Source organism: Embiotoca jacksoni, unplaced genomic scaffold (assembly GCF_022577435.1).
Source record: "Embiotoca jacksoni isolate LCO1_2020_lvr unplaced genomic scaffold, fEmbJac1.0.p SCAF_43, whole genome shotgun sequence".
In the NCBI taxonomy this organism is placed as follows: Eukaryota; Metazoa; Chordata; class Actinopteri; family Embiotocidae; genus Embiotoca; species Embiotoca jacksoni.
The window spans coordinates 942883-958069 of NW_027185396.1; the positions used below are offsets into that span (position 1 = coordinate 942883).

General features: G+C 38.2%; 1 protein-coding gene across 1 annotated transcript in view; it reads right to left on the bottom strand.

The window, feature by feature from the left end:
* Nucleotides 1-15035, bottom strand: part of LOC138210156 (uncharacterized) — a 30888-nt gene extending 15853 nt beyond the window's left edge. The window contains exons 1-12 of the mRNA XM_069169121.1: nucleotides 14682-15035; nucleotides 12770-12856; nucleotides 7588-12663; nucleotides 7086-7264; nucleotides 6299-6433; nucleotides 4757-4794; nucleotides 4002-4095; nucleotides 3634-3759; nucleotides 3196-3351; nucleotides 2722-2809; nucleotides 2436-2614; nucleotides 2301-2338 (exon numbers count right to left, since the gene is read on the bottom strand). Coding sequence (XP_069025222.1) covers nucleotides 2301-2338; nucleotides 2436-2614; nucleotides 2722-2809; nucleotides 3196-3351; nucleotides 3634-3759; nucleotides 4002-4095; nucleotides 4757-4794; nucleotides 6299-6433; nucleotides 7086-7128 — 897 coding nt within the window. The 5' untranslated portion in view covers nucleotides 7129-7264; nucleotides 7588-12663; nucleotides 12770-12856; nucleotides 14682-15035. The remainder of the gene's footprint in view (nucleotides 1-2300; nucleotides 2339-2435; nucleotides 2615-2721; nucleotides 2810-3195; nucleotides 3352-3633; nucleotides 3760-4001; nucleotides 4096-4756; nucleotides 4795-6298; nucleotides 6434-7085; nucleotides 7265-7587; nucleotides 12664-12769; nucleotides 12857-14681) is intronic.
* Between the last annotated feature and the right edge of the window lie 152 nt (nucleotides 15036-15187).

Below are 15187 nucleotides of genomic sequence, written 5' to 3' on the forward strand. Positions count from 1 at the left end.
TTTCATGTTTCTACATGTTGGAAAACATTATTAGGCAACGATCACATTTCATTCTGATGTGGCCCAAATCCTATTTATTTCCACTGAGAGCTTCATATCTGTTTTTATATTTTCCCCTTTAAGATTTCCTTGTGAGTGATTGTTTGCTGACATTGTATTGTTGTTAGTATTTACAGAGAGAGGGATGTTTACTGAAGTGACATTTATACTTTTAATATGTTTGTTTGATTGTGTCTCTTTAAAGGGTTAATTTAACTAAAATTAGTGTAAAAAATGCAGCTGAGTACCAAACAGAACTGGATGATGACAGATGGATTCTACCTGGGTCTCATGTTAGGATCAGATCCAGGTGGGTCTCATGTTAGGATCAGATCCAGGTGGGTCTAATGTTAGGATCAGATCCAGGTGGGTCTCATGTTAGGATCAGATCCAGGTGGGTCTCATGTTAGGATCAGATCTAGGTGGGTCTCATGTTAGGATCAGATCCAGGTGGGTCTCATGTTAGGATCAGATCCAGGTGGGTCTCATGTTAGGATCAGATCCAGGTGGGTCTCATGTTAGGATCAGATCTAGGTGGGTCTCATGTTAGGATCAGATCCAGGTGGGTCTAATGTTAGGATCAGATCCAGGTGGGTCTCATGTTAGGATCAGATCCAGGTGGGTCTCATGTTAGGATCAGATCTAGGTGGGTCTCATGTTAGGATCAGATCCAGGTGGGTCTCATGTTAGGATCAGATCCAGGTGGGTCTCATGTTAGGATCAGATCTAGGTGGGTCTCATGTTGTAGAAGACTACAGACACTCTTCTACTGCACCTGTAGCTTCTCCACTTCTTTCATTCATTCAGTGCCATACCAGGTTTTGGCTTCAGTAGTGTTAAGACACTCATCTGCTGTGTTCAGGATCACATCACGTGTAATTATTTGTCAGAAGCCAATTTGTCACTAAAACAACATTTTCGCAGCAGCAACACACTAAAATGTAGCACCTTAAAATGCATGTGTTGTAATATCATGACAGTTGTGGTCCTTGCAGTCCAGGGGGGATTGTAGTAATGGCCTGTTGTGTTTGTTACTAATGACGGTGTGTTAGCGCCTCCTTCTGGATTTTGTCTTCCACTGCACACGCAGACAAATAAATCCACGATCCACATTTTCAGCCCCACTGGAGTTCACTTTAGTAACTAATCATTACTGCTTTTCCTTCTTTATATGTTCTGCATGACACTGAAAGTTTAGTTTAGTTGAATACATTTATTTGTGCAACTGCAAAATGTGTAAAATACATTATTTTCAAAAAGACAACAATTACAAATCTCCAGAGCAGTGGAGGAGCAGCATTATTAATTCGTATACATGAAACTGATATCTAAATACAAGTTGTCAAAGCTTAACATTTTCTATTTCAAAAGTACATGATGATGATACTGTAGTGATTTTCTATCCAGGACTTTCAGGCGTGTTTGTAAACTAACCTAATAAGTTTTAACACATTCCTGCTGGCCTGAAACTAACATGATATGCAAAATTTAACAGAGGAATAAAAATAATTAAGAGCGTGCATGTCATTATCCAACACAACTTTATATCCCGGTGGTGGTTTGTTGTTTCAAAAATAGAAAACTTCCTTTAAAAAATGACTAAATGGAGCTTCATATTAATACTGCTCCTTTTCCAAAGTAAAATGTCAAATATGATTTTCCTCATAATAGATATTTTACTTTTTAAAGGACAATGGTCTTTAAATAGGATCATAAAACAGGATAGAAGACATAATAGAATAAGATGACATAAACGGTCCCACGTAGCATGACTCACTCTCACCAGGACCTTCATGTAGATTGAGGCAACAAGTTTAACATTGCAGACGGTCTTCAGTTTCTGTAGCGTATATTGCTGTGAGATGATGATCTTTGCTGTAGATCAGCAGGAGTGGAGAGAACGTGTTCAGTTTCAGGGTTATAACAGGATTCTAGAACACATTTACTCTGCAGTGAAAAGATGTTTATCTGTTCATCCACATATTGTGTCAGTCTGAGGAGAGAAATACATTCACTTAAAGCAGAGACGTCTTGTACATTTGTAGATGTGACTCAGTCAAACAGTCCTCCATCACTGAACATTTCAGAGAACAACACATTGCTGTCTTACCTGCTGCTGTTCACACCGGCAACATCTCCGATGATTCTGCTGCAACTGGTGTGTTCTTTTTGGTGAAACAAAAAAAAGTAACTTTCATTATCTAAAACAAATAAAGTGTTGTTATATATTACAGAGCAAATTACAGTGACAACAAACCTACCCTGCTGTGAAGGGCTGCATCTGCTTGTTTGAATATACCTACAAAACCAATAAAAAAAACAAAACATGATCAGCGTCATGACTTTTATCATCCCAAATTAATGCAATAACATTTTAAAAAAAATGCAATTCTTACCTTTTAGACATGTGGTCTTTGTTTTGAGACAGTAAATTATTAATACAAATAAAAAAATCAATAAAAAAACCACCAAGATGCTGATCACAATTACTGTCACAATTGAACTTGGTTCTCCACATTCAGCATCAGTCAAAGTTGTTCCTTCTTTTATCTTCTGAAGGTTTATTGTTTCACATCTGGAATAACAGAAGGAGATTTTTACAGGAAAATATACAGATATTACAAACTAACTGCTGCTTCAAGAAATCAAATGTGTCCATGTCTGATGTGAAGCTTCACTTACTGTGTGTGTTGCTGACAAGATGTAAATGTCCCATTTGAAAATGTTCCATCAGTGCAGTCAGAGCACACACTGTCTCTGAAGGCTGTTCCTGCACAAACACACATGATATACAGCTGCATGAAAGGATTCAAAGTTTTACATGACAAGTAATGAGCAGATTGGATGACTGTCTGACAGCTGGATAAGAGAAACAATCAGTCAGCATTTAGTTCAATAGAAGTACCAGACTGTAATCAATAGATATCATTGTTGAAGGACAACTGAGCAAACTCCATTCACTGATGGAAGTAAAGATGTGGCAGGAAGCGCCACAAAATAATCTTTTGTCCAACCATACGTTTCATGTGAAAACTCTGCTGGTTCAAGATCAAGGCCAGGTCAGTCTTACTGTAATCATTAATCATCATTAATCATTGGCACATTTGAACTCAGTATATATAATATATTCTTAAAAGTCAGTCCAAGAAAACCAACCTTTCTGGCTGATGTATTGTCCTGGCTGACAGGTTGTGTGTTTCTCTGCTGCTGCACAGTTGCCTTCTGTAGAGTCAGTACAGTAGAATCCCTCCAGTGGTTCACAAACTGTATCTGATGTTACTGTACATGACCTCTTTACCTTCAGACCAGAACCTGTCAACACACATGGAGGTTAAACACAGTTAGAAAACCTCTATTCTGTTTGTATCTGCTACAGAGCTACATGCTACTTTTTCTATCTATAAGACACCTTCAGTGTTTACAACTTCTTCAATAAATGTGATAAAATAACTCCTCCAAATGAGGAATTAATGGGAAACATCTGCATAAATGACTTGTCTGGATTTGATTTAAACTGCTGGTACTGTACGTATCAACCAGTGGACATTTGATTTTTCTCTTTCAAATGATTATAAAATATGAACAGATATTTACCTGCATCACAGATTGTGCAAAAAGCACATAGTGATAATCCATTAGGTTTATCCATGTAGGTTCCCTCTATGCAGGGCAGACATGAAGTGCTGCGGAACTCGGTACAATGAGTTTTAACACAACTTCCTGTTGAAGATAATTATTTTAAATATAAATAAACATTTAAAAAAAAACTTTGATTAGTTAGATGGATGTTGTCCCCCAATAACTTCCTCTTGTGAACATGAAGAGCAGCAGCAGAGAGCAATGAAACTTCATTGACTCCACTGATCTAAACACAAACATTATTAACACTTACAGCATAACAGAAAGACTCCAAATGTAATGATCAAAGTGAAATGACCCTTCAGCATTCAGTTGGATCTTACCAGGCAGACATTTAGGACAGCATTCATCCCCGATGAGATACTTAGGTGGATGACATGTGATGGTGAGACCACTGAAGACTTTCATCACAAGTATCTGTGAAGAGGGAAAACAAGGGTTTTTTCTGTCTCAGTGAAATCTCAGTTGGAAAAAAGAGCAGCTTGATTCCAATTGCAAAATTAAAGACACGACAAATAAAGACAAGCAGGAGGCGGAAAAAAGGAAACAGACCGTAAGAAGTCACTGCAGCGACCAGGGGACGTATTCACAAAGATTCATCAGACTAAAACAAAAGAAAACATCTTGACCCTCAAGATGGAGAACAACTGTTCGGAGCAGGGAGGAGGACTTTTCAGAGGCTGAAGAATTTCTTGATCAGAGGAGAAAACTGCAGAAGTACAGCGAGGTCAGAGGAATATTCTTCAAACGCTGAATGACGGCACGTTAATGAAACGCTATAAATGATATCGTCCAGTGATGATGTTTGTGGTCGGTTTCCTTGGAGACGCTCACTTCTCCCTCTCAACACAATAACGGCTGAAATGAAAGTGGAAATATCAAAAACCCACTTTCACAGCCTCATATTGGGACGCAGTTCATTTTATTTCCACTGGATGTCATCGTCCATTCTGTGCACATTAATCCATCACAATCCAGTTAGGAGCTCTCAGAGGATTCTAAGAATCGTTGTGAATACGACCAGAAGAACATGGAGAGTAAGTGGAAGTGGAAACTGATGGAGGAAAGAAAAGGAGACCTGATGGGAGAAGATGAGGGGACAGGAAGACTGAAGATCTGGAGGGAAGAAAGAGAAGACAACTGAACAGCAAAATGACCAAAGAACAATTGTTTTTCCTTTCCAGTTCAGGATTTACTGATTATGATCATTTTGTCCAGTTTAATCTTCAACAACAAGAAAACAGTTTTACTGTTTGATCTCTTGAACTTGTGGACTTTTGTAAAAGTGCACAAATCTGTGGCATGAGACCAACTAATACTGTATAACATGTAGTTGTTATGATAGTCTGATATAAACTGCAACACTACGTGCAAATGGTTGCTAAATACAAAATAGTCCTCCAACTAACTAACCAGTGTGTGTGTGTGTGTGTGTTTCTATTATTAACAGTTTTTAAATTTTTATCCACATGCCCAAATCAATCACAGGCAAGTTTAAAACTGTGAATAAATGTGCTCAGAACTCATGAAGAAACATGATGATCATGTATAATTACAACCACAACACGCTAAAATGGGAATTAGAAGTTCCCAATCTGAGTCAGAAGAGTGAAGTTATCGTATTAATCATTATGTAAATGCAGAGAATTTGAATCACAGCAAAAAGCAGGTAGTTTGCATCTGTTAAAGTGGAGTGGAGGTACACCAGTGTTTCCAGTATACACCATTCATTCAGACAGCCCACTAAATCTTACTGAATGTGCTGTTTGAATTCTGCTGGATTGCTGAGCTGCATAAATCTACAGCATGTCCAGAAATAAACAACTGTCTCATCAGAGGGAAGTCTCAGAATACAAAACTAGAATGAAGCTGACTTTTGAGCTGTTGGTTTATCACATCCAAAACATAAACCCATTGGGGGCTGGTTACCACCACACAATTTAAATAAAAAACAAAAGAACAATCCCACCCCCTCACAGCCACCACTGGAAAAACCTTTACACCTATTTCAAAAGTTCAAACCGGCACTATTTCTGGAACATGCCTTCATCACCTTCAGACAGGAAAAGGGGTTTATAAAATCAGAAATGTTGCAGGAGGAATCATGTAATGTATAAATTATTATTCATTTATTATTCACTTCTCCCTCTCAACACAATAACTGGCTGAAATGAAAGTGAAAAAAAAAAAAAAAAATCAAAAACCCACTTTCACAGCCTCATATTGGGACGCAGTTCATTTTATTTCCACTGGATGTCATCGTCCATTCTGTGCCCATTATCACCAAGAGTGCATTTTTTTAAATCAACCAATCACATCTTTTAAAAGTACGTGTTACCTAGCAACGGGGTCGACCACACCTCCTCACTAAGATAAGGGTTTCTGTCCTTTCCTCAATCAAGAGTTGCTCTGAGAAGTTTCTTAAATCACAATCCAGTTAGGAGAAGAGTAACAACAAGGGTTTTTGTCTCAGTGAAATCTTAGTTGAAATAAAGACCAATCAGACAGGAAAAGGAGTTTACAAAATCAGAAATGTTGCAGGAGGAATCAAGCGATCTATAAATTACTACTTGATTAAAAACCAGCTTCCTGTAATTGTATGCTGTGAACAGTTTTTTACCAGAAACGTTGCAGCAGTCAAATGTTTTCTTCTCCAGATCATTTTGTACAGCAGGATGAAAGTTCTCTTGGACTGAAGACATCATTTCACTCAGATTTGGTATGAGTTGGGTTGTAAAATCCATCAGGACAACATCTGGAAACAAACAGACATTATAAAAGCTGCACTAACCAGGAAACATGTTTACTGTGAGGAAGAGATCAGCTGACAGGTTTGAAATAGTTAACATGAAGCTACAGAGCAGGTTTAAGTTGCTGACTTTGTTTTCTCTTCGTGAACATAAAATTATATGTTGAGTTCTTTGTCAGTTACAGTTGTTCTCTCACTTGGAAAACGTTATGAACCAAACCAATATACAGATACAGACAAAACTCAGAGATGTAAAACAAAGGAATCATTGTGGTCCGTCGGGACTGGATCATTGAGGTCTCTGATCTGATCCACAACGTTCACTGTTCATGTCTGTACAACGACTTGTTCTGGATTAAAGTCTATTTCTGCATTAAGAGCTGCTTCACTCTGCAGGTACACGAAGTGAAACCGTTTTTAAAACTCTTTTCATCTATTTTACATGAACATGTTAACAACAGCTGCTGCGTATGAGGAAATACTTTCGGTATCAACGTTACGAAACAGAAAAAAAACCCAAAATAAAACACACACATTGTATGAACTGTAACATTATTGTATTTTTCACCGGGAACTCAACAACACACTGATCTTTGTGTGTTAAGGCTGTTTGTAGATGTTACCAAATAACATGAATAACACAAATCAAGGAACTTACCGTCGATGGAGAAACACATACTACAGTCATGGGTTACATCCATACAGTCTACGGTTACGTCACGGTGTTCAGGGTAGTTTAGGTGTCATCGGAAATATTAATTTCGGTGCGAAATAAATATAAATACAGCAGGTTAAAAATAAGGTGAATGATACGACGTTCAGATGATCTTGATGTAACTGAAAGTACAAAGTGTAGAATCATAAAGGGCGGGTCTGTGTACAACAAGACAGACCTTACAATGACTATAAAAGCTCTTTCCTTCCCTAGATTCCCCAAAGACAAGCCTCCACGTCCACATCCATACAGATGAGTGTAAATCCACAAATGGACACGGACATAGTATTAAGTGCAATTGTGCAGAACGTTTATTTAAACAAACAGGCAATTCATCACCATTAGAAACTATCAAATATTTATTTATTTGTATTTATATATTTCGCATTTTAAGTAAGACAACACAGAACTTTTATCAAACGCAAGTGATGGATAAAACACTCACGATTAAAAATGAAGGCACATCAATAGCAAACTATATTCCAGTTGGACTCCTGCTGACCGTGGCTCGGTACATAGATGCCACTTCACTGAACTCTTCTCCAGTGGGATCTTCAAAGAAGGAGGGATTCACAGTACGGGGGGCGGTGTGGGGTGGGGTGGGGTGGGGTGGGGGAGTACCAGCCTAGTCTAACCTGTCCCTGTTACCAGCCAGGTGTACTAGTACAGGTTAGACTAGGTAAAAACAAAAACAAGAAGTGGCAGCTATAAAAAAAACATTCCTACTATAATCGTATTTTATAACCAAACTGCAGCGCTTCTCTTGGAGGACTATTTTTAATCTGAGATTAATTCAGTGTGATTTCAAGTAATTAGGAGAATCTTGATGACTAAAATCCCTTCAGGTCTACAGACCTGACTTCATGTTCTGTATTTTGACGACATACTTTTAATGTCAGATACAGAACCTGTTTACACAAAACACACAAAAACAACAACCAAACTCGTTCTTCTTTTATTTGTCAGAATGAAATGATCTTAGTTGAGCTGGCCGGTCCCTCCGGGTCAAACAGAAGCAGATGTTTGGCCTGATTTTAGGGGAATTCTGAACATAATCTCTCAGTTTCAGTCAGTTATGTCCTTCATATCTTAAATCTGATTTTTGCATCCAGCAAACAGAGCTCTGAGATCTTTTTATGTCAACGTGAGGAACTAAGTTTTCTCTCTATTTTTTTTCTAACCGCCAGCACAAATCCACAAAAAAAGTTAGATAGTTTGTTCAAATTTTATTTGAATCCTGTCAGACCTGTTTAAGTGAATGTCTCGTTGGCTGTAACATTTTAAGATACTTTTTATTTGTTTGGGATTTTAGATTTGAATGCCAAATATGTGGATTTCTTCATTCTTTATTTTGTGATAGGCGACCAAGTTTTTTTCTACATTTTCCAATACAAACTAGTTAAAAATCCATGAATCTCCCATGAATACATGTACACCAAACTTTGCAAAGTGATCACATCCTGTGTTCCTGACTGTGGTTGCTAAACAAATGATTGGATGTGAAGAAACAAGTTCGAAATCTGCCATGTTGGCATTATCTTGAGCTGGTAGTTGTAGCAGGGAAGGACAGGGAAGTCAACTCTGTATGTCCAATCATTTGTGGAACCGAGATCGTGAGCACAAGACCAGATCTGTTTCACTTCATAAAACACAAAGAAGTGGCTGAAAATAAAAATCTGATCTCTGTCAGTGAATTCCTCATTCCTACAACAGTAAACAACTAATGTAGCCTTTTAAAGTCTGATGCTGGTCAACTTTAGACTGAGTGATGAGTGTAAAGGTGTTTAAAGTTGTACATAGATGCCACTTCTCTGAACACCTCTCCAGTGGCATCTTCAAATCAAACACTACCAGACTGTGAACAGTTTCTTTCCACAGGCAATAAGACTGTAAAACATTAACCACTCTGCACCCTGTTGGACTATCTATACTAATTCACTGTCGACCTTTACTACAGGACAAACTGGTCACTGTTATGTCTTATGTTGATTACGTTTCACCCTGGTCCTGAGAAACATGATCTCGTTGCACTGTATGTGTATTAATGTGGATATGGTCGGAAAGATAATTAAATTAACCGTCTCTGTCTGTAGCCACAACAGACCTGAACTTATGGCAACACAGATTTCAGGAGGACGTAGTGACTTACGCCAGGGAACCTGATGGGATATTATTAATAATAATAAAAAGGTAATAAGAAATAATTAGACAGTAAGTAAGAGAGAGGGAGACCAATGTTGAATGAAAATTTCCTCACAATTCCCCCTTTTTATTCCCCCAGCCTTTATTGGAACCTCCTTCTGATCGGGGCAGGATGGAGCTCAGTGCTGACAATGACAAGACACTGGCAGAGATTAATAAAGTTTATGAACTTCTTATTCCACAAATTCTTTTTGTCAAAACTTGACCCCTAAAATACCCACAATGCAACTCCAGATGGAGATTTGGCTGTTATGCTGGTGGTGGTTAATGTAACTATGAGAGGTCTGAAGAACTCAACATCCCCAACAATGTCATTTTCAAACCTGTAGTCCTCAAACCCAACCAACACTAACTCAAAAGACATCATGTGTGTTTTCCACTTTGGTGTTTAAAACTGGTATAACTCTCCTTTCATAAAAGTAAAATTATTTATCGTTATATCAATCTTCTTTTTTGACATACTAAAGAATAAAATCTGACACTAATCACAGGTTCTGGTGTTCGAACTTTGTTCCCTACATTCAAGTAGTTTTATGAGAACTGAAACGTGCAGCTTAGTGAAACCTTTCACATCTTTAATTTCCTAATCACACCAGCTTTCAGAAAATAGCTGGTGATTGTGAAACACCAAAATGTTGCCATCAAAACTTTTTGTGACAAAAAGAGCCTCATTTCAAAAGCAAAAGTCTGCTGTTCAGAGACCAAAACTCCTTCTTAGCTGACAGTTACATGTAAAACTGTTGAATTTCTTTAAAGGCAAGTTCTTCCTCTCAACACTCACGTGATTGCTCAAAGGGGAACTGTTGGATTTCTACATGTTATACAGTCAGAAGGTAAAGCGCCTCGACGTGACTTATGATGTGGTGCTATATGAATAAAACTGAATTCAAACAGAATTTTATTGATCATGTAGGATTTGAATAATCAGGTTTCACATATATTACATGCAAACACTATTTCCCTTTCTGGTAAATATACTTGCTTGAATAAAATCCAGTTTAATTCATGCACCATGGGAGAAGAACAAAACAACACTGTTGGTTGTTTTGTGGAAAAGAACCTTCAGCATGCTTCTCTCCATATTCAGTCATGTGAACAGCATTTAGTTCATCAGCTGATCAGTCAGGCTCTAAAAGAAGGAAAACAAACCTGCTGTTCATTCAATGTGTTGTTTCTCATTCCATTACTGAAAAGTATTAGTTTTTTTTTTTTTTTTTTATTAATTTTCTAGTTTTTGCTTATCTTTGAAAGTTTTTTGATACAATATAAACTCAGAGGAAGTCAGTCGATATCAAATATTTAGTTTGATTCATTACTTAACCTTATTTTTTAGTGATTTAACTTTTTTTTTAGTGAGTTTAAATAAATAAATAAATTTGGTTCTAATTGGCTGCCACACTCACACATGTACATTTTAGGTATCTTTAACCTCTTTTGTTGGAGTGCAAATTTTCCTCAGAGAGCAGCAACAGTAAAATACCTCATCAATACATCACTCCCCAGATCTTATATATTGATTTGACACAAATGAGTTTCATTATCAATTAAAAAGTAGTAAAACAAGAATTATATCTTCTCTTGTAGTTTGTTGAAGATCAAGAATCATTGAATGTCGTTGAGTCTAATTTGTTGTCTCCCTGCAGGTATTTTTGTGTCTATATTTTACAAACACAAAAATGTTTTAAGAGCAAATTTCTTACCCTGCATTCAAAACTCGAGTTTGTAGGTGAAAATATGAACTGAGAATAAAATTATTTGGATTGAAAAAAAATCAAAATTCGAACAGTTTTGTTAGTTTTGGTCATTCAGACTTCTGCTTCTGAAATTACACTTTATTTCTGTTACAAAAAGTTTTCATTGCAAATCCGGCCCTCTTGGGTCACAAGTTAAAAACTTTTGGTTGTGAAACAAAAACTTTTGGTTGCGTAGGAATAAGCTGAGTTGGACATAATGGGCGGGAATAGATGTGAGTTTCTATTGGTGGGTTTGACGCCCAAACAGTGCACGACTAATCAAAGAAAGGAGACGTAAAAACCGCTGACTGAGCATAAACCAGAACCAGCGCAATGCCGTGTACTCCGATAAGTGCTGGGAGGAAGAGCTACCTCTTCTGGCCAGGACTCCACAGTTTACACTGAAGTACAGGCCCATGGCCTCCTTCAGGGATGAGGATGAGCTCATGCTTGATGGAAGGAACACTGCTTTGGAGTCAAAGAGGCCGTCTGTGTGAAGGAGGAACGACCATCCCTGAACCAAGGAGGGGGCCTAAGAGTACAACTTTTGCTATTTTAAAATGCTGTGATTGCACCTTTTCCCCAATCCTGGGAATAATAAACTTGGCCATTGTAAGTAATGGACACATCATATGCTTTTAACATTCGGTTTTCAAACATGGCCAGACAGCCAGAAACACAGACCCCGTTCACACTCTACCAGGTGTGGGCAGATGATTTTCTGTTTCAGGTGCTTTTCACACATTAACGTAAAATTTCCCTCATTGACACGTAAACGTCGGATCAGCCACAGTGAGGAGGAGGACGACTCAGCCAGTGACACGTCATATTTCCAGTCTCCTCAAAGATGGAGCATTATCAGAATTTACTTGGTCTTTATTATCCATTTTTATAACCAATTAAAGTGATATATACACTTCCCTCTGTTATTCTAAATTCCTATTTTTTATGGACTCTGGTTTAGAAAGAAAGTATCACGTAAAAGTACGTAAATAACTCAAACCACACCCATCACTTAATCCTATTTAAATGAAGTGCTTTAGTCTCTCATGTTTGGAAGGAAGAAGGTTTGATGAAAGAAGCTAATTTGTTTGTCCAGTTATTTTACTCTCTGTACTTTGTGGTATATCGTGTGTGTCTGGGATCTCACCCCAGGAAATACTTTACAGACTTCGAGTATGGTTTTGAAGATTTCTTAAGACACACAGCCTCGTCACTGAAACAAGACAGATGTGCTTTTCAAAATAAAACAAACTGGAACTGTTGGGGAGGGAAGATTAACAAAATCTAAATCCCAGTGATTAAATGAATTGAAAGTATCTCATTGTGCCAATGTAGCTGCTGAAGTTTCATATGTTCTGATAAGAGTATGATGATCAGCCATGATGGATCTCTCAAATTACAACACATTATTGTTATAATGTCCTCTGAAGTCCCCTAAATCTGACTGTGAGTCAACTTACTACAAACCAATATGATGTCTTCTGACTCTGAGACCCAGATTAGGCTCTCTTGCAAAAGCATCCACGTCTCCATGGAGATCATCTGGGTACTGATACTGGCCAGTGACTGTCACTCTGTCAGCCCTGCACACATGCAGATACAGAGAGTAGACACAAACATTACCGTCTGCGCTCAGTCTTAACATTTAGGTGTGTGGAGATGTAAAGTGGCACACACAGTTCAGCTCACCTGTAAACAAACACATACTGCTCCTGGTAGTCCGACCTGCCCAGTCGCTCACTGGCCAAAGATTTATACTCATGCCGAGTGTCGTACCTGAATATTGAAGAGATACAGACAGACAAGTGGGAGAAGCTATTAATATTAGTGTGAAAAGAGGGAGTTGTTTTCTGTGTGTGTGTGTGTGTGTGTGTGTGTGTGTGTGCGTGCGTGTGCGCGTGTGTGTGTGTGTGTGTGTGTGTGTGTGTGTGTTGTGGGATCTGATTAAAGCATATGTGGGCTCATATGATGTACGTTCGAAATACATACTGACTGTAATCATTAGAGAACACATTGCTTATGCAGGAACTTATCACGTGTATGAAATATGGCCAAATGTAGGATGCAACAGTGCATCTTATTAGGAAATGAAATGTGTTCCAGGGAACTGAATGTGTTGACTGTTTGTCTTTACATAGAAAACAGGAATGTGTGTGGGAGGATCACGTGGGGTGCAACTCCCTATCAGGCAAGAGGAGGTGTGGCTTAAACGGAGGACAGTGGAAAAGTACTGAGACAAACATATGCAAATGTTCCCGCCACAGTATAGGCCATGCCTCTTCCAATAGTATAAGTGTATGTGCCGGAAAGCGGGAAGTTAGAATCCAACAAAGAGACCTTTGTTGATGTTGGGCTCTCCAAGATATCTTGTATGCTATGCTTAATAAAAATAAGCTAAGACCGGTAACTGCCTAAAGACTGCTTCTATCAACGGACTCGGGAAAACAATTGGGGTTACAACAGTGTGTGTGTGTGTGTGTGTGTGTGTGTGTGTGTGTGTCAAGAGTGTGTCACAGAGGAGACATCGGGAGGCTGATAAAGAGGAGAGCCTTCTTACATCACTTTCCATAGAAAAAGATTGATATCACACAAACATGCCTCCATGTATTTAAACACTGTCCTCTCCTGTCGGGTGTCTACAGAAGCAGCAGGACGTGTCCATGCTGTGTGGCAGAAGTCAATCCACCAATAGAAACTGCGTCTCCATCGTATGTCCCGCTCACTACATCCAACTCAACTTGTAGGTTTTTGACTCGATAGCAAAGGTTTTCAATTTGCAGCCAAAAAGTCTAGTTTCAGAAGCAAAATTCTTAATTCTGTAATCAAAACTGTAAGAGCAATTTTTTTTTTTTGCATTGCAATAATCTTATTATCAGTTTATATATTTTTACTTACAAACTTGATTTTTGATTGCAGAGCAAGAAATTTGCTGTCAAAACTGTTATCTTTTTTTTTTGCTTGCATAATAAAGACACAAAAATACCTTCATGCTACTGGGTATGAGGAAATACAACAAAAAACACACACATTATATGAACTGGAACATTATTGTATTTTTCACCGGGAACTCAACAACACACTGATCTTTGTGTGTTAAGGCTGTTTGTAGATGTTACCAAATAACATGAATAACACAAATCAGGACTTACCTGTCTACATCACGGCACTCGGAGGAGTTTAAGTGGCATCGGAAATCTTACTTTTGATGCGAAATAAATATGAAAATATAGCAGGTTAAAAAAAAGATGACCGACATGACGTTCAGATGATCTTGGTGTGTGAAAGTACAAAATGTTGAATCATAAAGGGCGGGTCTGTGTACAACAAGACAGACCTTCAAATGACTATAAAAGCTCTTTCCTTCCGTAAATCCCCCAAAGACAAGCCTCCACGTCCACATCGATACAGATGAGTGTAAATCCACAAATGGACACGGACATAGTATTAAGTGCAATTGTGCAGAACGTTTATTTAAACAAACAGGCAATTCATCACCATTAGAAACTATCAAAGATGTATTTATTTGTATTTATATATTTTGCAGTTTCAGTAAGACAACACAGAACTTTTATCAAACGCAAGTGATGAATAAAACACTCACGATTAAAAATGAAGACACGTCAACAGCAAACTATATTCCAGTTGGACTCCTGCTGACCGTGGCTCGGTACATAGATGCCACTTCACTGAACACTTCTCCAGTGGGATCTTCAAAGAAGGAGGGATTCACAGTACGGGGGGCGGTGTGGGGCGGTGTGGGGTGGGGTGGGGGAGTACCAGCCTAGTCTAACCTGTCCCTGTTACCAGCCAGGTGTACTAGTACAGGTTAGACTAGGTAAAAACAAAAACAAGAAGTGGCAGCTACATAAAACATTCCTACTATAATCGTATTTTATAACCAAACTGCAGCGCTTCTCTTGGAGGACTATTTTTAATCTGAGATTAATTCAGAGTGATTTCAAGTAATTAAGAGAATCTTGATGACTAAAATCCCTTCAGGTCTACAGACCTGACTTCATGTTATGTATTTTGATAACATACTTTTAATGTCAGATACAGAACCTGTTTACACAAAACACACAAAAAACACCAAAAAACACATGGGTT